The 27678-nt window shown below is 36.4% G+C and overlaps 1 protein-coding gene across 5 annotated transcripts in view; it reads left to right on the forward strand.

Moving 5' to 3' along the window:
* Nucleotides 1-6: 6 nt before the first annotated feature.
* PUS7L (pseudouridine synthase 7 like) overlaps nt 7-27678 on the forward strand; it is a 142676-nt gene continuing 115004 nt past the window's right edge. The window contains exons 1-10 of one of the 5 annotated variants that reach the window (XM_045506989.2): nt 7-138; nt 3072-3997; nt 10105-10264; nt 11775-11967; nt 14890-14988; nt 16464-16679; nt 17795-17876; nt 19651-19931; nt 23793-23846; nt 24888-25566. In XM_045506989.2, coding sequence (XP_045362945.2) covers nt 3088-3997; nt 10105-10264; nt 11775-11967; nt 14890-14988; nt 16464-16679; nt 17795-17876; nt 19651-19931; nt 23793-23846; nt 24888-25214 — 2322 coding nt within the window. In that variant the 5' untranslated portion in view covers nt 7-138; nt 3072-3087 and the 3' untranslated portion in view covers nt 25215-25566. The other 4 variants (XR_006720266.2, XM_045506988.2, XM_074374997.1 and 1 more) reach the window with 4 other exon arrangements.

Raw genomic sequence — 27678 nt, forward strand, 5'->3', positions numbered from 1 at the left:
GCAATTCCCGGTATCTTGTAACGCGCTTCTTTACTCGGGAGCCTGCCCCTTTAAATACGCCTCTGTCGGAGGCTAGTTTAAGGCTTCCGAGCATGCGCGCAGCGTAGTGCCGAGGACTGCCTTTCGCCTGACCGTGAGGTACGGGGGTTCGAGCTTCTCGTGCCGCATGGGGTGTGTGTACGGGGCGATGACAAGATTGGCATTGGGACCCTCACCTTTTGCCCCCAAGAGGAGGGCGACGTGAGCTAGTATCGCGAGCTAGTATTGGGACAGCGCGGGTCGGGGAGGAGAAGAGAGCAGTGGAGCTGCTGGCTGTGTCTGCAGATACTTATGGGCGCGCCCGAGGGCTGCGGGCGGGAGACGTTAGTCCTGTGGATTGGTGGCCGAAATGAGACGTAGGCGTGAGTGAGGCGGAGGAAGGAAGAGGAGGCGCTACTATCCTCCTGTTCTAGCATCCTCCCGGAATCTTCCCCAACCTTGGGTGGCCAGACTGCCCTCTCCCTGTGCGGCCCGCACGCTTGTCAGCACGTCTGAGGCATAGGAACACTGAACATTTGCGCTTATCTCCACATGGGTTCCTTGGCTGCCCTCCAGCACGGTTCCACCCTTACTAAGAGGCTTGGTTGTAATTCCCTCATCGTTGTATTCTCCTCAAGTTATTCTGCCTATTCCACTGGCTTAAAATGTCTTCGTATCTTCTTCCTTTAAAGAGTAGGTCGTCATTCTTCTCAAGGCCAGTCCCGCCGCTGAGCTCTTGATCGCATCGTCTTGCTCTCCGGCTCCTCTAACTCTTCATCAGATTCATCCTGCTCAGTGCCGTTAGGCATCTTACTAAAACATCTTTTTGCATTGTGTCATTTTCCTTCTCAAACACCTGCGGTGGCCATCCATTGACTACTCACTGGATTCTAAGTCCTTGACAAGGCGTGCAGTATCTCACCTAGTATCTCACCTAGGTTGGGACTCATCCAGCTGTATTCTCCAGAACTGTACTAGAAAACGTTTTCTCCCGCTGCTTTGTATCCGGGCTGTTCAGTTTTCTCTACCACACTGCTTATCTTATTTGTGCATCACTTGTGATATGTCTCTGCCTCATGCCTGTCTCTTGAACTGTTTTGAGGACTTGGTCAGTTCTTACTGGTTATCATAGGCAGAAGTGATCCCTTCTTCCTCTTCTCTCTTACAGCTCTTATTTTGTACTGATTGTTTCATTTTTTCAACAGGCAGTGTTGACTGTGTGCCTACTATGCTTGATACAAGATCCTTGCTCTCATGGAGCAAACATTCTAGTTGGAGTAGTTATACAATAAACAATGAAGGGAATTAATAGATAGAAAATTGCAGAAAATTAAATAGGGTTTTGTTAAAAATAATAGCTTGCTGGTTTTTTTGGATTATTGGTCCGGAGAGACCTCTTTGAGGGTGTTATGGGGAGGGACCGATTTAATCAGTAGGAGCAGTTGGCACAGTGGAACTGAAGAAGGCCAGTGTAGCTGGAGTATAGCAGGGAATGGGGAAAGGTACAAGATACATTTGGACACTAGACAGAGTCCAGAATCTTAAAAGTCTCTGGAAACCAGGGTAAGTAATTTGGATTTTACTATGCATGTGGTTAGAGGGTTTTAAACAGGGTTGTGGTATGATTTAATTTTCATTTTAAATCATCATTCTGGGCACTATAGAAGGACTATAGTGGACTGGTAATAGAAGCGGAGATTAGAGGCCTTCCCAATGTATGAGAATTTCTAGAATGAAGTACTAGGAAGAAGGGATAAAAGGGTAGTTAGAGAGCCAGAGGCTTAAAGTTGATGCAATTTTTGGTGATGAGAAAGTCAAAGCTGTGACTGAGATGAAATGAAAGGGACTTGAGGTTGAGATTGAGAAACTGTGGTATTAAACGCATGATCCACGTGGGTGGTCGTGGAGGTAATGCTGGATAGGAAGACAGTAAACCAGGTATTAAAGTCCACAGTGAATAAAGAATTGTTCTGGGACCAGAGAGAGGATGACAGCAAACTGTAGAGCCTGATGGCATGAACCTCAAAGGAAATGGGATTTGGGGAGATAGAGGAGAAAGGAATGGCTTGGAAGGAGCAGTGGTAAACAGATAGTATTTACAACCTCCAGGTCCGGAGGTGGGTTTGAAAGGAAAAGTAGCCAGTGATTCCCACATGGCATATTAGAAAGGATGGTGGGGGTGGGTATGCTTGCTACATTGGCTCAGATTAGTAACACACATTGTAGAAATGGGAAGAAGGTCCAGATGATGGTTACTTACCTGGAGAGTGCATTTAACGCAAAAAACTGAGTGGTACGGGTCCTGATGCTCCACTTTACATGATGGCCATGAGTTGTGTGAAGAATGAGTGACGGTTTCCCCAAAGGACTGTTCTCTTGTCTACTGCTTCAAGAGGATCTCTTCTCTCTGATGCCAGAGAGAGATGACTGGAATTTTCCTCCAGGTCAAACTCAAAAGTTTGTATCTGAGCTTTCAAGAAAGCTTAAGGTCCAGGAATAATTTAAGCCTACCTTGAAGCATAATCACATTGCAAGTTGGTTTTAGAACTTCTTTTACCCATCAATTTGGACTCTCTTCCTGTCTTCTCCTCTTGCCTTCTCCCATCCTTGTCCTTCCATATATAAATACCTAGCCACAGATTCTCTGGAATTGGAAATTTTAGGTTTCAGGCATGGGTTTTAGACAAATCATTGTAAACAGCCCTATGTTCTAGTCTCTTCTTTGTAGGCCTACAAATAGAATTTTAAAAGTGAACTTGAAACTGACCTATTTTAATCTCGTAATTTTAATAGCTGGAAGCCCAGAGTAGGTGAAGAGTCAAGTTGTAAATCACCAGATATACCAGAAAAAATTTGCCTTGTTAATTCATCTTGGTATAAGAGAGTCAAAATGTACATGATCTTTAGAAGGAAATTAAATTATTAATGTCTTTTAAGGGGACTCAGAATTGAAAAGGAGAAAGAGAATTAAATAAATCCTGCAAATCTATTTCTCTTTTGTTATCCAGAGATTTTCTTCCTGGTAATTAACTGTCTCTTTGTTTCTTTTGTAGGCATTGTTACTTAAGAATGGAAGAGGATACAGATTTTAGAATCAGGTTTAGTTCTTTGTGTTTCGTTACTGATCACGTTGGATTTCATGGCACTATAAAAAGCTCGCCAAGTGACTTTGTTGTTATTGAGATTGATGAACAGGGACAGTTAGTTAATAAAGCCAGTGATGAACCTATTTGCAAGGTTAATAAACTACTACCTGAGCCAGATACTTTGGCTAAAAAACCAAAACTAGAGCTTCAAAATCTGTCCTTTGAAGAGAAAAGCAGCCAAGAAGTCAGTACTTTGGCTGGGTGCTCCGATGATGACCAAAATTATGAGCCTGGTTCAGAAAAGGAAGATACTATCAAAGATGGGACTTCCACATGTGAAGAAGAAGACATTGATGTATTAGGCTCCTTGTTAGGTGAAAAAACTGATGAATTACTGAATCAATTTGCCTGTGATGTAAAAGAGAAGTGGAATTCTAAAACTGAGTTAATTGGATCATCTCCTGAATTCTCATTGGGCAGAATCCTTGACAAAAACCAGAGGGCTGTTTTGCATAGTGCTGTTAGGCAGAAATTTCCTTTTTTAATAACTGTAGGAAAAAACAGTGAAATTGTTGTAAAACCAAATCTTGAGTATAAAGAACTCTGTCACCTAGTATCTGAAGAAGAAGCATTTGACTTTTTTAAATATTTGGATGCGAAGAAAGAAAATTCCAAATTTACCTTTAAACCTGATAGAAACAAAGACCATAGAAAAGCTGTCCACCATTTTGTCAACAAAAAGTTTGGAAATCTTGTGGAAACTAAATCTTTTCCTGGACCAAATTACAGTGCTGATAATCCAAACGTAGTGATAACCGTAAGATTTCGTGAAAAAACACACAAACACAGGAAAAGGTCTCTTGACTGCCAGGAAAGGAAAGATATCTACACAGGTAATTTGATAAATCATTACCATTTTCTTAGATAAACTTAGTTAAAATTGTGTGAAAGCTGAATAATTTCAGATGAATTAAATAGACTTGTTCAGAGGGATATTGGAAACGAATGTCTAAATCTGTTTTTTAATGGAAGATAAAGGCTTTCAAAATACACTAATTGTAAAAATTAACCTTATTGATGAAAGCATAATTGACACACGTTTATAGTTAACATAGTCACAAACGTATAAGGTTGAAGCAGTTATTTTGTGCTTAATATGTCTTATGTGAGGGGTAAATCTTGACTTCGTATTTTGAAAGTTATCTTACTTAAAATTAAGTATTTGGAGAGAGTAGACTATGTTTGCGATGCTTGGGAAAGTGGAGAGAACACCTTGTAATGTAAAACAGCTGGGCTTCGCTGCCCAAGGTAAGGGACCTGAAACCTTGCAGGGGGTTCCTTCCTTTGGCTCTGTCAGTGTTTTAGAAAAGAAGTTCTCAAACTTTAGTGTGCATCCTGATCACCAGAAGGACTTGCTGAGAGAGATTTCTGAGCCCTGTGCTCAGAATTTTTTGATTTAGAAGATTTGGAGTAGGGCTTTCGCAAATTCCCAGTTGATGCTTTCTCGGCTGGTCTGGGGACCACCAGTTTGAGAGTCACTGTTTTAGGGACTACATTCACTTCCTAGGATGGGATGGACCTGCTGAAATGTCACTCTACAAGATCAGCTGACCAGGTTTAACTGGCCTGTATCCTACATGAAGGATGACAGGTGTTTCAGATGGTCGTGTTTTTTTACGTCAACAGCAAAGCATTGAGGATAAAAGCAGCAACCCAGATGTGCACACATGTGTGTGGTGCAGAAACAGGGTTGTACTATGTAGGGACTCTGTGATGTGAATGAAGAGTTTGGACCTTGGAGCTATGTGGGTTTTATTTCACATTATGACTTTAGTTCATAAAAAGATTTATGAACTTTTCAACATCTTTAGGACTTAGTTTCCACAGATGTAAAAATGGAAAGAATAATACCATGGGCAAGTTACTTAACAGTTCATAACTTTTAGTTGTACTTCAAAAATGGGGAGTAGTAAAGCCTCACTCATAGTAATACCCTAAGGATTAAATGAAATAATGAATGCAAATGTTTAGTACGTAATCATTATTCAGATGTTGGTGTCTTCTCTCTTGGAAATTTGTCTGGTTGTGGGACCTGCCTTTTCCATGAGAAAGCTGCCAGTATAGGAATTGACACATGGGGCATGTAATAAATAAATAAATCTATTTCGAAGGAAAAACAAAACTTAGTTTTGCATGTAGCAGGGAGAATTGCTGATCTATGATTTAAGCAGCTATAGGTTTTATACCACTTGAAATTCTAACAGTATTTGAATTAATGAACCAAAAAATTGTGGAAACTTTTTCTGTATTAGTTTAAACTAGTTTTATAGAAACTGAATAATTGGAGAGATATAATTAAGGGAGGAATTGATGGTTCACCAGAGGATGGTATAAAGACACATGGATACTTACAAGTCCAAGAACAAAGAGAAAAGACAAAGATAAACTCAGCCTATCCCAGATTTTGCTTTGGCCAGCCTTTTGTAAGAACAAAAATAGCTTATATGTAAGAAAAAAATCCTTAATAAGTAAGCCTATCTAAAAAATAGAACACTGAAAAGAAAATTTTTATTTTTGTTATGAAATATACATAACATAAAATTTACCATTTTAAGTGTATAGTTTAACCATTTAAAAGTGTACAGTTTAATGGCATTGAGTTCATTCACATTGCTGTACCTCTATCACTTCCATCCATCTCCAGGATCTTTTCATCTTCTCAAACTGAAACTTCATGCCTGTTAAATATAACTCTCTTAGCCCCCACTCCCCTCAGCCACTGACAGTCACCATGCTGCTTTCTGTCTCTGAACTTGACGGTTCTAGGAATCTCATACAAGTGGAAGCATACAGTATTTGTCCTTTTGTGATTGGCTTATTTCACTTAGCTTAAGGTCTATAAAGTTCATCCATGTTGTGAATCTGTTAGAATTTCCTTACTTTTTCAGGCTGAGTGATACTCTGTTGCATGTATATACCACATCTTGTTTATCCATTCATCTGCCAATGGACGTGGTTGCTTCCATCTTTTGACTATTGTGAATAATGCTGCTATGAACTTGGCTATAAAAATATCTGTTGAAGTTCCTGTTTTCAGTTCTGTGGGGTATATATTCCAAAAGTGGAATTGCTGAATCATACGGTAATTCTGTGTTTAATTGTTTGAGGCAGTGCTATACTGTTTTCTTAGACACTTTTTTTGAAGAAGGAGTTGTATGAAAAAATGTAAGCATCCAGTGAAATTTTCATTTTAGGTGTTGTATTTCTTAGCTCTAGAAGTTTTATTTGATTTTTTTTTAGATCTTCAATTTCTTCTTATGTTCATGTTTTCCTATAATCTTTGAGCCTATTTTTAATGGGTCTTTAAAAATAATTGTCTTCTAATTCCATCTCTGTTGCTTCTGGTTCTGTATCTGTTGCCTGACTTTTATTTGGTTTATGGGTCATATTTTCCTGCTTCTTTGCATGTGTAGTAGTATTTTTTGGAGGTCAAACATTGTGAGTGTTACCTTGTTGTGTGTCTTTGTCTTCTTTTAGGGAGTGTCGAATTTTGCTTTAGCAGGAAAGAGGTAATTTGCAGATCCATTTGAGGCTGCATCTTGAGTTTTATTAAGGGAACTCCAGAGTAGGCTTTATGCTAGGGCAGTCATATACCTCTGCTATGTGTCCAAGGAGCTTATCCACACTGGACCTGATGCAGATGAAAAAAAATGCTTAAATTTGAGCTGATATTTTAATGGGATGAGCCTTTGGGACATTGGGAAAGAATAAGTATATTTTGAATGGGGGTGAGACATAAAGTATTAGAGCCAAAAGATGGATTGTGGTTCTCAACATCCGAGAAGACACTCAGTAATCTTCTTGTGGTATGCACACGGTGGCATATGTGACCAGTGGAAACTGACAGAAGTGATGGTGTGTGACATCTAAGACTAGGTCATGAAAGATATTGCACTTTTGCTCCTGTTTCTTGGATTGCTCACTCTGGGGTAAGCCAGCTACCATCCTGTGAAGATACTCAGGCAGCCCTCCACATCTAACTGCAGCCTCATGAGAGAGCCAGAACTGGAACCACCAAACCAGGGTGCTCTTGAATTCCTGACCCACAGAAACAGAGATAAGTGAACATTGTAAGCCAGCAGGGTTTGGGATGGGATGACTTGTTACACAGCATTAGTGAGCATTTAGTTCTAGGCACATGCAGATTACCAGTCAGCAACAAATTCAAGGGATCACGTAAGGCTTCTGAAACTTTCTCTGCATAGCCTGCTTTTACTCTGCCCCATGAATTCCAGCTCGCTGGGCCTTCCTGAACTCCAGCCTCTCCCCTTTTAACTTGGCAAGACCACTGTGCTCTACCTGGATTCCTCCTCCTTGCTCTCTGACCCGAAGACCACCTCTAGTCAGAAAACCATGGTATTTTAGGACTTACCTCACTTGTTTTGCTTTCCTTTGGGTGCTAGTTTTGGGCTGTTTGTAGTCCAGTGTCTAAAAACAGGTGTTTTATATGTTTTGCCTAGTTTTCTATTGGTTTACATTGGGGTTCAAGTCTAGTACCAGTTATTCCAACATGGTATGAGAAGCAGAAGTCTCTAAAATTGAATTTTAAAATTTAGTGTAGTTGATTTTCTTTTAAAATACTTTGGGTTATTCCAAGTGATTAAGAAAATGTAAGTCTCATAAACATAAATTTGGTGACTTTTAAGTTTTCTTATTTGTTCCCATATTACTGACTAATTTAGTGAGATTTCAGTGTAAAAACACAAATTTAAGTCAATTAGATATTTTTAATTGGAATTACTTAAGTCTCATTATCTTAAACATTTCAAGTACATAAGACCCAGATTCATTAACACAAATACTAAGAATCGTGGATCTGATTATCTTAAATATTTCTATTCTAAGTTCTATATCTTCATGGATAAAAAAATGCTTATGCACTAAGGCTGATCTTCAGCAAACTGATATCATCTCAAACAGTTTGGAGGTTCCTTCTTAGATGGCTGAGTTTGCCTAATGACCTGTGAGTAACACACGCAGACTGTCAGGGACAGATTTGACACATTGGACTCTGGTTATCAAACACGTGATAAGGATTGCTCTCCTAGCCTTCTTCGTTTATGTAATAAACTTTCCTGGTCTATTTTTCATGGTTTGCAACTCTTGGCCGGGCTACTGCAACACTTTTACTCGTAAGATATTTTAGTGATGACGGTCTAGTCTGTAGATTTGGTATATTTGAAGAACTGCTGTATTTTTTTTCACATTGTTATTAATTAGTTCTCAAATTTTTGGTTCCAGGATGAGTATAGCTCTTAAAAATTATTGTGACCCCCAAACAACTTTTGTTTATGTGGTAATTGTATTTAAACTATTAGCAATTTAATACAAACTTTTAAAAATATAAATATACTTAAATTATCTCTTTTATTTATGGATGAAGGTGGTCAAAAGGTACAAGCTCCCAGTTACAAAATAAAAAGTCCTGGGGATATAATGTATGGCACGATGACTATAGTTAATAATACTATACTGTATATTTGGAAGTTACTTATAAAAAGTAGATCTTAAAAGTTCTCATCACAAGAAAAAAATTTTTTGTAACTCTGATGAATGTTGACTTGACTTACGGTGATCATTTCACAATATGTACAAATATTGAAACATTGCAGGTTTTTAAAACTTACATAAATGGTAATTTTTTTTGAAACCTGCTATTCTCATGTTTTTAAGATTATTTATATAGAGGTATATAAGAACATACAGATCCTTCTTTTAAACAACATGGTTTCTAAAGTATGGATGTTACAGGCTTTTGTTTTGCTATTTCACACATTCAGAGATAGATAAGATAGATAGACAGACAGACAGACAGATAGAAAAATTTCACATCTTTCTACTTCCTGAGTCATGTTTATGCTAAATAGTCATTATTCTTAGAGCACTTGTGAGAGAGACCCTTATAACTGCTGATGGCAGTTATAACAGTGGAACACAATAGAAATTATTCTGCAGAAAACCCCTGAATTTCCTTTCCACGATTGGCTGGGAAAGGGCAGTGTTTTGAAGCATCTTATACGTAAGTATTGTGGACTGAGGATGGAGGTATTCTGTCACTGTCACTGCCGGCTGGTTATATAGGCCATCAAGTTGGGGGCTTTTTTGGTGGCAGTTGTTTCTGGGCTTATTCCTCTGTAATCTCCACTCTCTCATCTAGTGGACATTTTAAGTACCTACCAGGAAGCAAGCACTGTTTTATTTACTGGTTTGCTGGCCTGGAACTCCCAGTCATGGGGTGGATGAACGTAAAGAAGTAAATTATAACATGGTGTTCACCGTCATGATATAGATAATGAAAACGCGTGGAGACATGCAGGTTTCTGACACTGGCTCCTTGAAAAGTTCGTTTATTCAATACTTACCATGTGTTTAGCTGAGGACATAATGGTTAATAAAACAAACGTGATCCCTGCTTTGGGAGCATTCAGGCTTGAGAAGCTGAAAAGAATTTGAGGGAGAACTGTTGTGGCTGTTGGATCTTAAAGCGGCAAGTACTAAATGGAGGTTAGCACATGTTTTAGACAGAGGAACTCAAGTGTCAAAAGCACAAAGCTGTGGAAGGCTCCAGCCCCTCCAATGATTATGAGACGTTCTCTGTGTTAGGACTGTAGGGTATAGGAATGGAAGTGGCACATGTTAGGGTTGTAGGATATAGGAATGGAAGGCTAGAAATGTAGATTGTGGCCAATATGAATGCCAAATTAGGGAATTTGGAGTTTGCTTTTTTCTGTAAGCCTTTAATGAGCCAACTAGCATTTTAAAAATGAGAGCAGAAATCCAAAAAGTTTTATATTTAAATGATTTTGTATTTTGACTTTAAAATACTCCTTATTTAAAGCAATGATTTGGTTCATTATATTGATCTGTTAGTTTGCTAAGAATGTAATTGATATGTTTGCTGCTTTTTTTTTTGTAATCGGGGATATTGTTTTTGTTTCAGCCTTTACCCTACGAAAAGAAAATCTGGAAATGTTTGAAGCAGTTGGTTTTTTGGCTATCAAACTCGGTGTGATTCCTTCGGATTTTAGTTACGCGGGACTTAAAGACAAGAAAGCCATCACTTATCAAGCAATGGTTGTTAGAAAAGTGACACCAGAGAGGTAATAAGATGCTACAGGATAGAACTTTATTTTCTTATTGCTTCAAATAAATAAATATTAAAAACTCAGAATAATACTGGGAGCATATTAACCTCATTATCAATAGTAAATTGATTACAGACTTACAGCACATTCTGCATTAATAATACAATTTTCTTCTAAAGAGAGTTACGTCTTAAATTTACATTGAAACTATAAGTCGTTTTAGGGTAGAAATTTTGAGAATGGATGATTTTAAATGATCTAAATTGTTTCTAAATATCCTGTTCTGTATTCATATATGTATTCAGATTCAGGACAGTGTCTTAGAAATCTTTTTTTCTAATTACTATACTACTTTATTCTTTTCTTGTCATAGTTTCTTATATTTAAAATAAGTCCTTGTTAAGTAGAATGTAAAGTACTCATATTTAGCCTCCCATCAGCTTAATCAAATTTAAAAAATATTTTTTGTTATTGTAAAAGAAGTACATGTTCACTATAGAGGATATAAAAAATAGAAAAAGTATAAGAAAGAAATTAAATGTCACTAAAAATTCTGTTACTCAGAAATAACCATAATGACATTTTGATGTTTGTTTCCTTCCAGACTTTTTCCAGAGACTAGACTACATACACATGCTATACATTTTTTTAATATATGTGAAAATCATACTGTATGTGCAATTTATATTTCACTTATAAAAATAAAATAATTAGTATTTTCAATGAAAATTTATGTCATGGAATATTTCAAAATTAGGTTCATTATATAGACTGATATATTTAATATTCCCCTATTTTTAAATATAGAAATGTATTCCAATTTTTCACTATAACTACTATTGTGATTAATACTATTGTACTTAAATCTGTGCCTTATGGATACTTTCCTTAAGATAAAGTTCAAAAAGTTGAATCATTGGACCGAAGTTCTGCCTAACTTGATGTAAATACTGATATATTAATCTTTAGTCACTCAGATGTTTAAATATCCACCATTTGCTGGTAGATGTTTCTAAGCTTTTATATGAGGGGCAAAAAAAAATGTTTACACTTTTGTCTTTGTGGCCAAGAGGTGCAGGATAGTGAGAGAGCATGACTCCAGATGTTAAAAGGTATTTAGATGTTAAAAACTAGTTTTTAACCATCAAAGACAAAACATGTTATCAGTTTCTAGGAGGAGAGAGTACTTTGATTTGGTTTATGGGTCCGAGATTTTAATTACCCTTCAACTAATAGTGAGATTTTAGCAGAAGTAGAAAATAACTCTATTAATGTAATCCTATGATAATGGTTTTTTAGTGTACATATGTTGAAATAAATGAAAAATGTATTTTTGAAATATCTTCCCAATTTTTGTTTTGGTATTCTGATATAAGTGGTCATCTGCCAACTGTCATTCAAACCTTATTTAAACTAATTTCTTCTCATTTTAACGTTTTTAACGTAATTTTTAAACATGTTAAAAATTTAAACTAATTATTTAACTGTAAAGTTTAACTGAGTCTGTGTCATTTATCATTTATAGGTTGAAAAATATTGAAAAAGAAATTGAAAAGAAAAGAATGAGTGTATTTAATATTCGGTCTGTAGATGATTCCCTTAGACTTGGCCAGCTCAAAGGAAATCACTTTGATATTGTCATCAGAAATTTAAGAAATCAAATAAATGATTCTGCAAACCTGAGAGAGAGAATTTTGGAGGCAATAGAAAATGTTAAGGTAAGAAAACTCCACTTCTAAATAGAGTACTTTAGGAAAATTGCTATAGTCCCTCTCTACATTAGAGCAAGAAGGGAGATTTTTGTTTTTCTTCTGTACCTTTTCTTTTTATATGCATGTATAATTATTTTTTAAATGATAATTAGGGCCATTTGGCTTATTTTTTATTTTCTTAGTACATTTTTGTATTGAAAAAAACACAACTTTAGTGTAATTTAAAAAAATGTGTAGATTTCCCTAGGTAGGGGACTGTCTGTATAAAAAGACTTTTTTTTTTTAAGTATCTGTCATATAGAGTAGTATTTTAGGCAAAGGAACTGATTTGGGGGAACTTTGTTCAATAATTCTTTTCAGAAATCTTCAGTAAATAGTTTGTACAATACTTTTCAGAATTACACACAGTCTTTTTTCTTTTCAATCTAATTTTAAATTTGTTTCAGCATATACAAATGATAAATCATATATATTTTATTATGTCTTACAGTAAAAATTACTTACTGTAAGTTTTTTCATTTTTCAGTTTTATTAGGTAGAATTGTTACAATTTGCGCATATACAATATATTGCATGTAAATACATATACACAATATACTGCACATATTTTTAAAGTTTACATATGTACTGTTCATTGTTTCTAAGAACATTTAGAGCTTTAGCTTTTTAAACTTACATAGTTATCAAAGAATACTTACCATAAGTTTTTAAATGACATTTGCCAGGCATCTAAATATGCACATTCAACCATAGCCTTCAATCTTATTGTCTAGACTGCGGGTGAGCAAACTTCTATAAAAGGCCAGATAATAAATATTTGTGGCTTTGTAGTAATATGGTCTCTTTTGCAACCACTCTACTGCTATTGTGTGGAAGCAGACATGGACAGTACATAAATGAATGAGCATGGCTGTGTTCCAATAAAACTTTATTTGCAAAAACAGGGGTTGGGCCAGATTTGACTTGTGGGCCAGTTAATAGTTTGCCAATCCCCGTCAGACCAGTAATTCTCAACCTGGGTGCTTTTAAAAAATCTCAGCAGTCTATCTCTACTCCCAAACCAATTAAATAAGAACATTTGGCAATACAGCTTAAACATTAGCATTTTAAAAAAACCTCTAAGTAATTCTGCTCTACAGCTAACATTGAGAAACACTGATCTAAGTTTCTGACCACAAAGACCTTTTCACACAATTTTATGCCTCTCTAGCAGGATAACAAATAAACAGAAACCAAGTTTTAATCAATATTATGCTTTATAGTCAGGAAAATATCTTCCAACTAAAGATTTTAAAAATATATCACATTAACCTGTGATAGGTGTTCCCTAATTGTATACTCTTTATATGATTTTTTTCCTTTTTTTTCAGATCTACTTAAAATTTTTTTTTTTTTTTTTTTCTGAAAAACTGTTAGAAAATTATCCCTTTAAAAAGGGAGTGGGGTTTTCTGAACTCTGACAGCATTCATTGCCTGTCTTTCGTTTGGCCTTATGGATATACAATTGCCTATTTTGAAATCCCCAATAGGAGTAATCTTAGCTTTAGCCAACTTTCCTTTAGTTCTTACGATGAGGGGAGGGAAATTGTAAAGTCCTGAAAATAAGTCTTTGGAGTTTTGGTTTAAAAGGTTATAACTCTGATGGCTATAAACCTTTTGTTATAACCAAACCTAAGTAATTTGAAGGGGTACTTAACACTCTTCTGGTGCTTGTAGGATATTGTCTAATATTATTTTTACAAAATTGAAATAATTAAAAATATTTAACTCTAAGATTTAATATAGGGAGTCCTTCTTCTGTCTGCAATTGATTTTTGAGAATGGCAAGAGGTTGGGACACAGTTCCTTTTGTACCAAGCTGCTAACAGATTGTCTTAGCATCTTTTGTTGAACAGTCCTGGAGTTACTGCTGAATAATAATTGCTGGGTGAATAAATATATATTCTCCTCATCGAGTGAGTGTAGAGGACTCTTATCTTCTTTCAAGAAACCACCTGGGCCTGGTATTGGCTTTGTGAGAACACATGTAACCACTGACCAATGTCTTTAATGGTTACAGTGGTAAATTACAATTTTCTATTCCTGCTGAAGTGACACCATGCCATTGTCTTGCCCAGGCTTCAGAAGAACAGAGATAACAGACAAACCAGGAGCCAGGGCTTGCTGTGTTTAAAAATAAATCTGTTTCTTATTTCAAGCATCCCCAGACAGCAGAAGAGTCTCAAAGTCAAAAAGAGCTTCAGGGCAAAGAGCAGATCCAGTACTAGGTAACCAGTTCATCTCAGTTTTCCCAGAACTGCCCTGGTCTTGGCACCAAAAGTCTGATGTCCCAGAAAACTCAGTAATGTGAATGGAAAGCTGTCGTATTTTTAAAGCTTTTCCACTTATTTTCTGACATTCAGTCCTTTGTTCTTTTCCTTTCTGTTCTTTAACTGCATAGCATTTCTCAGTCCATTTGGTCTCCATGTGTATATTGCCAATGACAGGATTCTTTTATCAAAAGAAATGGGAAGAGAAAGACTTGATTACATATTCTGGTGCAGTAATTGTATTTATTTGTCTTAGTTTGGGGCTATAACAAAGAACCATATTCTGGGTGACTTTTAAACAGCAGAAACTTAGTTCTCATCATTCTGGAGGCTGGAAGCCTCAGATCAGGGTGCCTGCATGGTCTTCTTACTGTATTCACACAGGGCAGAAAGAGTGAGCCAGCTCCATGGCATTTTCTTATATGGGTGCTAGTTCTGTTCATGAGGGCTCTATTGTCATGACCCAGTTACCTCCCCAAATCCCCACAGCCAAATGCCATCAGACTGGAGGTTAGGATTTCAACATATGAATTTCGTCAGGGGTGGGGTGAGGGACACAGGCATGCAGTCCATAACAATACATTTTTAATTAATTGATTTTTTTTTTTTGTATTTATAGAGTAAAGGGTTTGTGAATTACTATGGACCGCAGAGATTTGGGATGGGAAGAAAAGTTCACACAGACCAAATTGGATTGGCTTTGCTGAAGAGAGAAATGGTATGGATTTTTAACAGGTGATTCTATCTGTCTAGTCAGTTGTATTAAATAAGCCAGCTCCTTGCTTTCTTAACCCAGCATATAAATACATGTATACAGACACGTACATGTACCATATGCTACATTAGTGAACATTTACGGAGCAGCCGCTATATTCTTGGTATCATGTTAGAAGAAAGCAAACTGTGTGAGAGGCCTCTGTATTTAATACCTGTTTACGACTTAACAGGGAATTGACCAACAGTCATCAGATTCTTACTGATCTGAATAGAGGATTCAGAGGAAACTTACACCCTATAATTGCAGAAATCTGTTATCAGATATTACAAAAGATAGGAATTCACCCAAAGCCAGAGACTAAAAGGGGAACGGCAAATTTGGAAAAAAAATAATCTGGCTCGTTTCAAACAAAACTAAAAATGCATGTCACAAATAAGAAGCCTCATTTGCCCAATTATTACAATTACAGAATTTTAAATATATATTTTGTATCTATGCAGATGTAATTGCCTATTATATATATATGCACATATATTTTCACACTGGATGGAGTGCACATAATAGAGAAAAACTACAAAACTATGAAACATATATTTGAGCAAATGGAGGATTATTCGTTCAATTGTGTTTAAATATGTTTTCTTGGGTGGAAGAGAAAGGAACAGTAAAAGCACTTGTGAGAAGCACTGTGCGTGTGAACAGCGCCCTACACAAGGAAATGAGGTTGAGAGCTGATAACAGAGACCATCTGCAAATCTGTAGTCAGTTCTGGGCTTCACATTTCAGAGGGATATGATAAAGGGTCTAGAAGCCCTATTGATGAGACATAATTAACTGAGCAGTGCTTTTTGGTCTAGAAAACTCTGAAGAGGAAATTATAAAGTATTTGAAATTTTGTCATACAGAGGATTTTAATAATTTGAGGTCTGTGGAATGTGTCATGAGTTCTACTTGAATTCTACCATTTGTCAAATATGTCACTGTAGACAGGTTAGTTGATTTTTCAAGCCTCGGTTTCCTTATCTGTAAAACAGGGATAATGTGTATTTTACAAGATTTTTGTGAGAATTAATGAAATAACTTCTGTGAAAGCACCTGGTATAATGCCAGGCTCATGTAGACAAGTGTTCAGAAGTATGATTAGACTGTTAGATTCTCTGGTTTCACAAAGTAGAAGTTCAAGGGGCCAAGTGTTAGCTTAGCGTATGGAAGACTTTTCTAACAATTGTCCAAAGGAATGGGCTTCCTTCACCACCTCCTACTCCAAGAACTGGAAATTCCTGTTTCTATCACAGCATTTAAACAAGCTGGATGGCTACCCCTTCAGTGGCTACCTCTTTCAAACTCCATATTCTATGCTCCTAATTTTTTTTTTAATTGCTAGAATGTTAGTTATCAGTTACTGCTGTGGAACAAATTACCCCCAAACTTGGTGGGTTAAAAACACAAGTGTTTATTATCTCACTTTTTCTGAGGCTCAGGAATCTGGGAGCAGCTTCGCTGGGCATTTCTGCATCAGGGTCTCACGCATTCGCGGTTACCTGTCAGCCCGTGTCGTCTCTGAAGGCTTGCCTGGGAATAGAGGCCCTACATCCGAGCTCGCTCCTGTGATTGTTGGCAGGAACCTGTGGTTTCTTGGCCATAGTGCATGGTGTGGCTTCCCCCAGGGAGGAATCCAAGCGCACAGAAGAGTAAGAGCGACAGCAGAAACCTTAGTGTCTTTTACAGGCTGATCTTGGAAATGACAGACCTTCCCTTCTGTGTCCACTGGCCACACAGAGCAGCCCTGATAAGGGTGGCAGGGGGCTGCACCAGGTGGTGGCGATCACTAGGGGCTGGCCTTGGGGCTGCCTCCCACAGCTGGAAAGGCATATTTTTTCCCCCTTGGCTTGAAGCATCCCCTCCCCAGCCTTTGCATTCTTTATATGTCAATTTAAATTCTTGTCTTACTCCCTGTGAATCAGTGAATTCCCCTTATCTTGTAACCTCACAGCTTCTTGGACCTCCATCTTAGATTTGATTATATTTTATAGTTATTTCTTATTTAATCTTTTCCAGTAAACAGAGACTATGTCTCTCTTGCTCAAAACTTTATTCCCAGTACCTATACAGTGTCTGGCACACAGCAAATGCTTAAGAATATTTGTTTGAATGAGTGAATACTGTAAAAGATGAATGAGTGGGAAATTAAGTGGAATGCCCTTTTTTAAGGTCCTTCCTACTCTAAGACACATCCTTAGAAATAAAAAAATTGCAGTGTTGGAGACAGTGGTAAAATGCAGGAACTAGTAGGTACCTTTTTTTTTTTTTTAAAGGAACATGTTTAAACCTATTCAGGTTTTAAAAAAATATTAAAGTTGTCAACTGTTTTGTTTTTTTTTTTTAAGATTTTGGCACTTATTTTTAAGACCAAAGAATTCTGAGACTTGAGAACACAAATGGAATTAGTGGCTTGCCATTTCCCTATGCTTTTTGTTGTGTATGTTGGTCAAGTCTCAATTTTTGTCATCACTGCATACTAGCGTTCCTGCCTCGATGACAGAGGCAAAGAAGGACAGAAGTATGGAAGTGATGGGGGAGCACTTTTCCAGTTCCTAATATTTTAAACCTATGTATAAAGTCAGTCTGTACTGAAGATTAATTCTACATTTAGCATTGTTTAACTTTTGAACGCTTAAAGATAAAATTGCAATGTCAAATAGCATTTGTTAAATGCCTGTTCTTTTTAGATGCCAGATAATTTGTACTTAAAAAAAAAAAGTAAGTAATTTGTCATTTTCATTTAACGTATGTTTGATTTTTAAAGGTGAAGGCTGTAAGATTATTTCTTACACCAGAAGATTTGGATGATCCTGTAAATAGAGCAAAGAAATATTTTCTTCAAACTGGTACTTAAAAGTTTCTTTACCTCATACATAGCCATGAAGTTACAAAATATAAATGTTATATCAGCTGGAGAGCATTCGTTGCAACATAAATGTGATAAGAAATAGACTGGAATATACTATGTATTTAAGCATTTTTTTTAAGGACAAATATTTTCTTTTTTTTAACATTTTTTATTGATTTATAATCATTTTACAATGTTGTGTCAAATTCCAGTGTTCAGCACAATTTTTCAGTCATACATGGACATATACACACTCATTGTCACATTTTTTTCTCTGTGAGCTACCATACATTTTGTGTATATTTCCCTGTGCTATTTCATTACATGCCCTGCGCACTCCATTTTGGGCCAGATCTCTGGGACTTTTGTCTGTTCTAACTCTTGCTTGAGAGCAGGAGTGAAGGGAAAGATGCTGTCTGGGTTTTTCTTGCCCGGAATTCTCAGAGGAGATAGGAGTTCCCAATGCTAAGCTGGTACTGATGGAAGTACAATTCACTACAATCAGAGGAGACTGCAAAGTAAGCTACATAAAAATAAAAGTACGTTTGTTATATCTGATACTTTGTCCACTGGTTTTGGTCCAGTTGCCATTCAGCCCTGACTGCTGATTTTGGAAACTTTAGCTCAATATGTGTTGCTTGATGGGAAACACTAAAAAAGGTGTTGGGGATGTGGATTTAGAGTTAATCTGCATGGGTTTAACTCTCAGCTTTAGTACTGCACAACTGTATGGTCTTTTGCAAGTGGTTTGGCCTCACTGTTTTAGTTTCTTCATCTGTCAATTGAAGCTAATAATGATACCGAAAAGACAGTTACGAGATTTAAATAAGGTAATAGATAGAATGCTCTTAAAATAGTGCCTGGCACACACTCGATACTGAGTACATATTGCTTGTATTTAAATAATAATAACAGCAACCATAACATTTTATATTCATTAAAATATGTGATCTACATGTATGTGCATACTGAGTTTCACTCACATTGAAAATAAAGGATGTCAGTTTTCAAATACCTCCATTTGTATTTTTCATTGTGTACAAATTACATATATGTAATTATTCATAGGAGAAAACTATTTTTATGCCACACCAGAATCTGTAAACAGTGTGTTTCAATTTGTTCTGAGTAATCTAAGTAATACTAAAGAAAATTCAAAGTGAGTTACTTGTTTGCATCTGCTGTAGAACCCTGAGAAGATAATTTCCTTATGGCAGTGATTCTGAAACTTTAATGTGTCTGAGAAACCTGGTGCGTTTATTAAAATGCTGATTCCAAGGCCCTACCTGAATAAGCGCTTTTGTCACAGAGTCCAGTAATCTAATTTTAAAAAGCATCTTACTAGTAAGACCCAATAGGGTCTTTGAAGGATGCAGATGTCAACCCTTTCTTATTCAAAAAATTCTGTGTAAAATGTCCATGATAGCTTTTTAAAAATCTCTAAGCTCTGGGGTTTACTTAATGCTTTTTTTAAAAAGTCCTTTAAATAACTGCAAATTAGTTTATCTCCATTCTGAAGTTGGAATGACTTATGTTCTTTTTGCTGTTTTTTTTTTTTTTTAAGCAGGGAAAGTGAATGAACCAAACGATTAATGATCATTATTAAAAAAAAAAATCTTTTTAAGTGGAGCCAGGTTTATAGTTAAGGCCCAGCATTACCTTCATCTTCAGGTTTGCAGGATAGCGCAGTTCATTTAGAGAGCGTAATAAAGGTCTTTGTCACTGGCCTGTCAATAAAAGCAGCTGACCAACTGATTTTCTCTTTATTGCAGAGGATGCCAAAGGCACACTTTCACTGATGCCCGATTTCAAAGTTCGGGAGAGAGCACTGCTGGAATCCTTGCACCGCTTTGGCATGACGGAGGAGGGCTGCGTCCGGGCGTGGTTCTCTTTCCCCCATTCTATGCGCATATTCTACGTTCATGCATACAGCAGCAACATTTGGAATGAGTCAGTGTCTTACAGACTTGCAACCTATGGGTCACGAGTAGTGGAGGGTGACTTGGTCTGTTTGGATGAAGATGTTGACGATGAGCGTTTACCGAACAGTAGAGTGAGTATCATTTCATCAAGAGGAGTTACCCCACCGGAAACACTAATTTTCAGAAGCTCTTATTTTAGAAACAGTTTAAAAACATGTCTTGTCTTTTCCTTTTTTCTTTTTTAACTTAAATTTGCTCATTTCCTGCTTCTGCTTTGCTGTCAGCTGAGGCAAAACATGCCATTAAATGGAAAAAGGAAAGTAGTCAGCAGTATGAAGTGAAAGTTACAAAGACAGTAAACCTTCCTTTAAAGAACACGTGCTTTAAAAAATTACACAGATAATGCACAAAACAGTCTCCTTAAAAATGAAAATCAGAACATGATAGATGAAGATGTCATCCCTGCCACCACTCTGCTGTGATTCCCTCTGCCGCCCCCAGAAAGTCAGCCTCTGGTTTTTGGCATATTTCCTCCGAGACCATTTTCTATGCTTGCACTTAAATATCCACAGTAAAAGAGGATTTGTATTCTATTAATTAACAATGAGAAAAGAAAAAGTAGGGCTTAGAGTCTCAAAACTTAAAATACAAAAAGGAAAAAAAAAAACCAAGATTTTTATAATGATGGTATATAGGGCATGTAATGTCGTGTGTGTTCCATTTATATAAGTGTGATTTTACGACTTGCTGTTTTTCCCTCTCAACAGTATCTTAGAGATATCTATATTAATGAAATGTAATGTATATTATAGAAGTTGATCCTTCCACTTCCTCCCTGTCCAACTAGTATTTTTATAGTATTTTCATCTCTGTGTGTTTGAATTTAATAATCAAATTGAATTCCATAAATCATATAAGGAACTTCATTTTTTAGTATTGTCATGCAAAAAGAACAGACTGTTATTCTTCATTATTATCTAATTCAGTTTCATAAATGTGTGTCAAAAATGAAAGAAGGGGTTTGAGTAGGGCTTTCATATGTAATGTCATAAAATCATTGAATTTTAGATTTTCTAATTCCCATTTTATAGAAACAAAAATTGAGACCCAGGCTGGAGAGGAGACAGATTAAGTGACAGATAGCAGAATTAAAAAGACCCAGCTGTCTGATTCCTAGCCCAGATTGGTCTTGATTGGAAAAATCGTGGAGTGTAGCCAAGATCCAGCATCTCGAGATAGAGTATAGCCCAGTTTTTCAAAAATGGAGACTTATAGGCTATGAACTTGCCATAAAGGAAGCTTTATCTAAATTAATGGCAGAGTTCTAGATGTATGAATTAAGAATTTTTTGGTTTCAAGTAATGGAAGCCCATCTCAGACTAACTGAAGGAAAAGCAGGGAATTATTAACCCTCATAACTGAAAGTGCATGACTGAGTCAGGCACAGCTGTATCAAGGGGCTTAAGCAGTGTTCTAAAGCATCCTTCTCATTTTCTTCATCTTTCAGCTCTGCTTTCCACTCTGTTAGATCCATTCTCAGTTTCTTCTCCAGAAAAGAGAGCTTTTCTTTCCCAATGGTTTCAGTCAAAGCCATGGAATTGAGTTTCAGTGGTTAGGAATGACTTGGCTTGAGTAACATGTCTCCAACCAATTATTATGGACTGGAGTATGTGATTGGCAAAGCCTTGTGTTCTAAGCACTCCTTCCTGGAACCATCCCACGCAAACCACATTTGAGAACTGGGAGGGGAGCTCTCAGGAAAATGCAGGTGCACGACCAGGAAAGAGGGAGTCAAGGCTGAATAAGCCAGGACAACAATGTCTGCTTTACTACTTTATTAAATGAGTGGTTTATGAATATTTAAATAAGAAAGTGGGCTTATGAATATTTAAATAAGAAAGCGATCACCAGGAGCATATGTTGTTAAGAACGGTCATTTAGCTGAGACACAGACTCTGAAACTGTGTAAAAACAAATCTAGTAGCATCGTAGGTTTTATTTTACCTCATGTGAATGGAAGATGAAATATGTCAGTTGATCCCTTTTTGATAAATAATGAAAAATCATGTTTTTTTTTAACACCTTTCAGAAAACATGTCCATTTAAATATTACTAATGTGTAATTATTATTTAGTAGGTCAGCCATTGTTAATTCAGATTTTCGGAAGTTAAAGGTTACTTTGACAGGATGTAGGAATAGTCTCTGAAATACATGTGTCTTGTGAGATTCCTTTGTTCCAAGTAACATTTACAATGATAGGTTATGGTGATTTAACAGACCACAAGAAAACAAGAAAATGTGTCACACTTATACCAAATTAAGGATATTGAGTTATGTTACTGATGTTTGCAACTTTAATTTTAACACTCTCTGCCAAAATAAATTTTATTCCTTTTAACTTAAAATGTGTGTGTATATATATATATATGAGCATTTATATATATTTTTTATATATATATATATATGTTTATTATGTACAGTTAATTCCACTGTTTTGGCTGCAATAAAGTTGATTTTGAAATTTAAAAAATGATCAAGATGGTATCTACTTTTCTTTCAGGAGATGTAGAAGAAAAGAGCATTTTCTCCTTCACATCTTACAGAATTTCCTTTTAGCAGCAAAACATGTCTATATTTCTAAGGTCAATCATTTCTACCTTATTAGTTAGCACTGAGGAAAGAAAAGGCAGGACTTGGAGGCTCAAGGCATAAAATATGAAAAGGAAAAAGACAGACCAGGATTTCTAATAAATCGTACACGGAACATGTCAGGTTGTGCATCTACATTAAAAATTATAGGAAACTCTAGAAAACAAATGAGTCCCTTTCTGGTAGGATTACTAGGCTAAGAGATATATCTTTACTTCAGATCACTTGGCAGATTCTCACAATTTTTATGTGAACAAGATGGAGAAATGTGAGTTAGACATTGAGAAGGTTAGGTGAATTCATATTTGTGGAGCAACCACACAGCAGAAGCATGTTTGTTAATTTCCTGACATCAACCTGGAGGGAGTTCTCTAAAGATAAAATACGGTGTTCTGTACTTGACCGTTTTTGGTCAGTATTTTCATAAATTGCTTAAATTACAGGATTGTAGGTATGCTTATAAGTTTGTGAAAGACAAACAGCTGGAAGCAATGGTGCAAGAGAGATCATAGTCCCATGTATTTTGGTCAGATCTCATTTGGAGTTTTATGTCCGTTTCTGGGTGCAGCAGTTAAAACGGGGCATTTGCCTGTAAACAAACAAACCCCAAATGAAAAACCAAAAAAGAAGGGGCATTGTTGATAAGATTAGGGAGAATTGGGAAAGCAAGCAGATTTAGAGATGATCTAGACCTGATTTGATATGATGAATGCTTTAGGACAGGGAGCGTGTTGTTGGTCCTTACGGAATGATGGTGGCTGCTTCATACTTGAGCTGTTAAGTGCTGTCAAGAGCTGTCAGGAAATCCCAATGATCTATTCTGTGATGTCCTCGAGCAACATTTCTCAAACTGAACTTACCACATGCCTCTTTTTTGCCCCTCACATGTGTGACACCTGTTCCTATTCTATGAAACATATTTTCAGAAGCACTACTTCTCGTAGAGCGTTATAACATTGGTTGGGGACAGAGGTCGGCAGGGTGGTTTCACGGAAGCAGGTTTTTGATTCAGCATAGTGAGAAACCACTTTGTCATTTAGAAAAAGGCTACTGGTAACTGAGGTGAAGGTATCACTTCAGAGTGTTAAGCTGCCCACTGTGTGCTCCAACTTCAGTTATCAGTGGTTAAAGCAGGAAAGAAGCAGTTATCTGGGGTTGAATAATAATTAACATTAAATTTTAAGTAGTCTGCTCCTCTAGAAACAGATGGTGAAAAGGTCTTGTTTAAGCATTTGTATATTCAGTTAATGAGCCAAATAAGACATAACAAAGTTAGAGAAAACTGAGGGAATTTGGAACATTTGATAATCATCTGTATTTTCATCATGTTTTTAAAAAACAGGTTCATCTAGTAACTGAAGAAGAGGAATCAGCTAATACGTATACAATACATCAGGTGAATATACTGAAAAATTAAGACCATTTAGATCTATATATAGACATTGTGCCCAAAAGACAAAATCTTGACCGGTTCCTCTTTTTCTCCCTACCACTTTTAATTCAGGTATAATTTGTATACAATAAAATTCACTTTTCTTGGTGTACAGTTTTACGAGTTTTGATAAATGTATAGTCATGTGACTGCCACAGAAATCAAGATAAAGAACAGTTTCATCTGCCCCCCAAACTTCCTGTGCCCCTTTGTGCTCCCCTCAAACCGCCCCTGCCCCAGCCCCAGCCCCTGGCAATGACTCAACTATTTTTCTGTTCTATAGTTTTGCCTTTGAAAGGATGGCATATAAGTGGAGTCTTGTAGGATATGGCCCTTTGTGTCTGGCTTCTTTCAATGAGCATAACGAATTTGAAACTAATTCCTGTTGTATGGATTTGAGTTTTTCACTTTTTTCCTTTTCCTGACTACTTTTTGGTTCCCATTCAAGGAAAATGTCTGGAAGTAAAGGAGGAAACCCCCGCAAAATGCAGTGTTTATTCATAAGCAGCTGAGAAAATAAACCTTATTTTTGCTGCCTCTTATTTACTTTCATGTTTTTGGATAAGAAGGATGTAAAATCATCTACCAAAATACTGGTTTTGTGATTGAGCAGTAGTGGTTATTCTTTGCCTTCCAGAAAGAAGATGCGTTTAGGATTGTGTGACTTCACAGAGAGGAAGTCCCTGTTGGCTAATGAAATGTATCTGCAACTTCTTGTTCCACCTCTTGTACATTAACAGCAGTTTGTCTAACAATACCTGACTTGAGTTGGTTACCTTGGTTATTGAGTCCTTCTTGATTTTAGTTAGCTTTTCTCTTTTCTGGAAGCACAAAAAACAGTCAAAATAGGTACTTTTTAATAGCATGTTTTAGGCTGATCATAATGTTTATATCCCGAGTCTGTTTTTACAGATCCAGGTTCCAGTTGTAAAAGTAAATTTAAAAGATGATCATATATTTTTCTGAAGGCTGTTTCATGTATTTTTTCCCCATTCCCTTGTACAGGTGGTTCTTCCAGTGCTTGGATACAATATTCAGTACCCAAAGAACAAAGTAGGGCAGTGGTACCAGGAGGTACTGAGCAGAGATGGACTACAGACATGTAGATTTAAAATACCTTCTCTGAAACTGAATGTTCCAGGATGCTATAGAAAGCTTCTGAAACATCCCTGCAACCTCTCATACCAACTAAGAGAAGAACGTAACGCTGATGTCAAAATAGAAGGTTCCCACATCGATGAAGCGACTTTATCTCTTTTGATCTCTTTTGATCTTGATGCTTCGTGTTATGCTACAGTCTGTCTGAGAGAAATAATGAAGCATGATGTTTAAAACTGATAGCCTTGGTATGATCGTGTATGTGCCACTTTTTGAAGGAAAAGGAACTAAAATTTCTTGAGCATCTACCATGTGCTAGGAACTTTATAATTGTTATCTCCTTTAATTACACAACATCCTGATGAAGTAGGAATTTGATGCTAACATTCCAGAGGACATGTAGCTGGTAAGTGGAAGGATCTGAATTTAAGACTCCAAAGCCTGTGTTCCTTTTATTATCTGATGTCTTAGTGATCTTTGTTCTGTGCTATAAAAGTTATAGTATTTCTGGACTATTAGGAGCATATAATGCTGCAAGAGAACATTAAAGAAGATAACATTAAAGAAAAACATTTTTGGAATAATATTTATATCGTCTACCTCCTTGCTTAGAATGTAATGAAACTAGGTTTTAATGAAAGCATATGGCTGGAGAGAAAGCTAGATGAAGCATTTCGTTAAGTATTGTCATTCTTTTTGATTTTTGAGATTATTGATCAGAGCAATACATCAGAGAAATATAATCTCTCTCTTTATGACAGGAATGCCCAGGGTCGTTGACCCTTTTATGAGATAAATAATCTTGAATGAAGATTAAAGTCAAATTTTTAAAATAAGTTTTTTTCTCTTGACGTACATTGACCCTCTACTTTTTTGTTATTTTTGTTCTGTTTTCCAAAGTAGATCTTTAGAGTCAGACAGATCTGGGCTCAGACTCCAGCTCTGACACTTAACTAGTGACTTTGGGTGTTACTGATTCTTTTTGAGGCTCATTTAAGGAATCAAGACAGCACTGACATCATAAGCAAAAAATAATAGAATTATCTCCATCTTTTTATTTTGCTAGAGGAAGAAAACATTTTACCCATTTCAAAATTTAAGTATTTGTTGGTTTAACTATCCCACATCATAAATCATCCTTAACTGCTTTGTATCAGTTAAGTTTGGGGGGAAGTGGGATATACTGATTGGGAAGATCTGAGCATTCTTTTATTGCTGGTACCATTATATAATGATGAAATTTAAAAAACAGTAGAGAGCATTATATATCTGTAATGTGGCACTTTTATATACTTGTCGGTCAAACCATTTGGGGTATATTAGCTTAAGGAAGTTAAATTCAAAAGAAGGAAAAAAGCCAAATGCAATGCAAAATTTGCTTATTGCAACATTTTTCTACATAATGAAAGAAATTAGAAACAGTCTGAAAGTCCAGCATTAGGAACTAAAGTAAGTAAAACGAGATGTAACAACTTGATGTCAGGACATGTAGTTATTAAAAATGATGATGAAAGGTTTTAGGTATGTGAGAAAATGTTCCCCTCAAAAGCAGAATGTATTATATTATAAATTCAGTATATGCACTGAATGCAGCTTTTACAGAGAAGCACTTTAATTAAACATAGTGATGAGAAGCATAGATACTAGGGACAAACTCCCCTAGTTTGAACCTTGGCTCTGCCACTTACTGCTACATGGCCCTCGGCAAGTTGTTTAAGTTTTGTGTGCTTTGGTTTCAACATCTGTAAAACAGGGATGATAATAAACCTATCTCTTAGGATTATTGTGATGCTTTGCTGAGTTAATATTATGTAATTTTAGGAAAGTGCCTAGCACTTAGTTATTGTTAGATAAATGTCCACAAATGCAAGTTTGGAAGGAAACAGAAAAAATGAAGATGCCATTCTGTTAAGATCATAGTGAAGCATTCACTTCTGGCAGCAGGCAAGGGGGCCATGACTGTGTCAGTTATAAACGCTTGTTAAAAATATTCAGTCATGAGAGAGTGGCCAAGATGGTGGAGTAGAAAGATCCTAAACTCACCTTCTCCCACGAGCACACCAAAATTACAACTGCAGAACAGCCATTGATGAAAAAGCCTGGAACCTACCAGAAAAGATCTTTTACAACTAAAGATATAAAGAAGGAACCATCATGAGATGGGTAAGAGGGGCATTTGAAATTGAGACTGCTATTAAAAAAAAACTCATGGTAACCACAAAACAAAAATCTATGAGATATACACATGAGAAAGAAAAAGAAAAACTACTAAAGGTAGTCATCAAATCACAAGAGAACAAAAGAAGAAAGGAGAGAAAAGACCTACAAAAACAAATCTAATAAAACAATTAACAAAATGGCAATAAGAACATATCAATAATTGTCATAAATGTGAACAGACTAAGTGTTCCAACCAAGAGACAGACTGTCTGAATGGATATAAAAACAGGACCCACATATATGCGGCCTACAAGATACTCACTTCAGATCTAGAGACACATATAGATTGAAACCAAGGGGATGGAGAAAGGTATTCCATGAAATAGGAATCAGAAGCAAGCCAATGTAGCAATACTTACATCAGACAAAATAGATTTTAAAATAAAGATTGTTATATGAGACAAAGGACATAATGATCAAAAGATCAATCCAAGAAGATGTAACTATTATAAATATATATGTACCCAACATAGGAGCA

The sequence above is a fragment of the Camelus bactrianus genome, chromosome 12 (assembly GCF_048773025.1).
Source record: "Camelus bactrianus isolate YW-2024 breed Bactrian camel chromosome 12, ASM4877302v1, whole genome shotgun sequence".
NCBI classification, from domain to species: Eukaryota; Metazoa; Chordata; class Mammalia; order Artiodactyla; family Camelidae; genus Camelus; species Camelus bactrianus.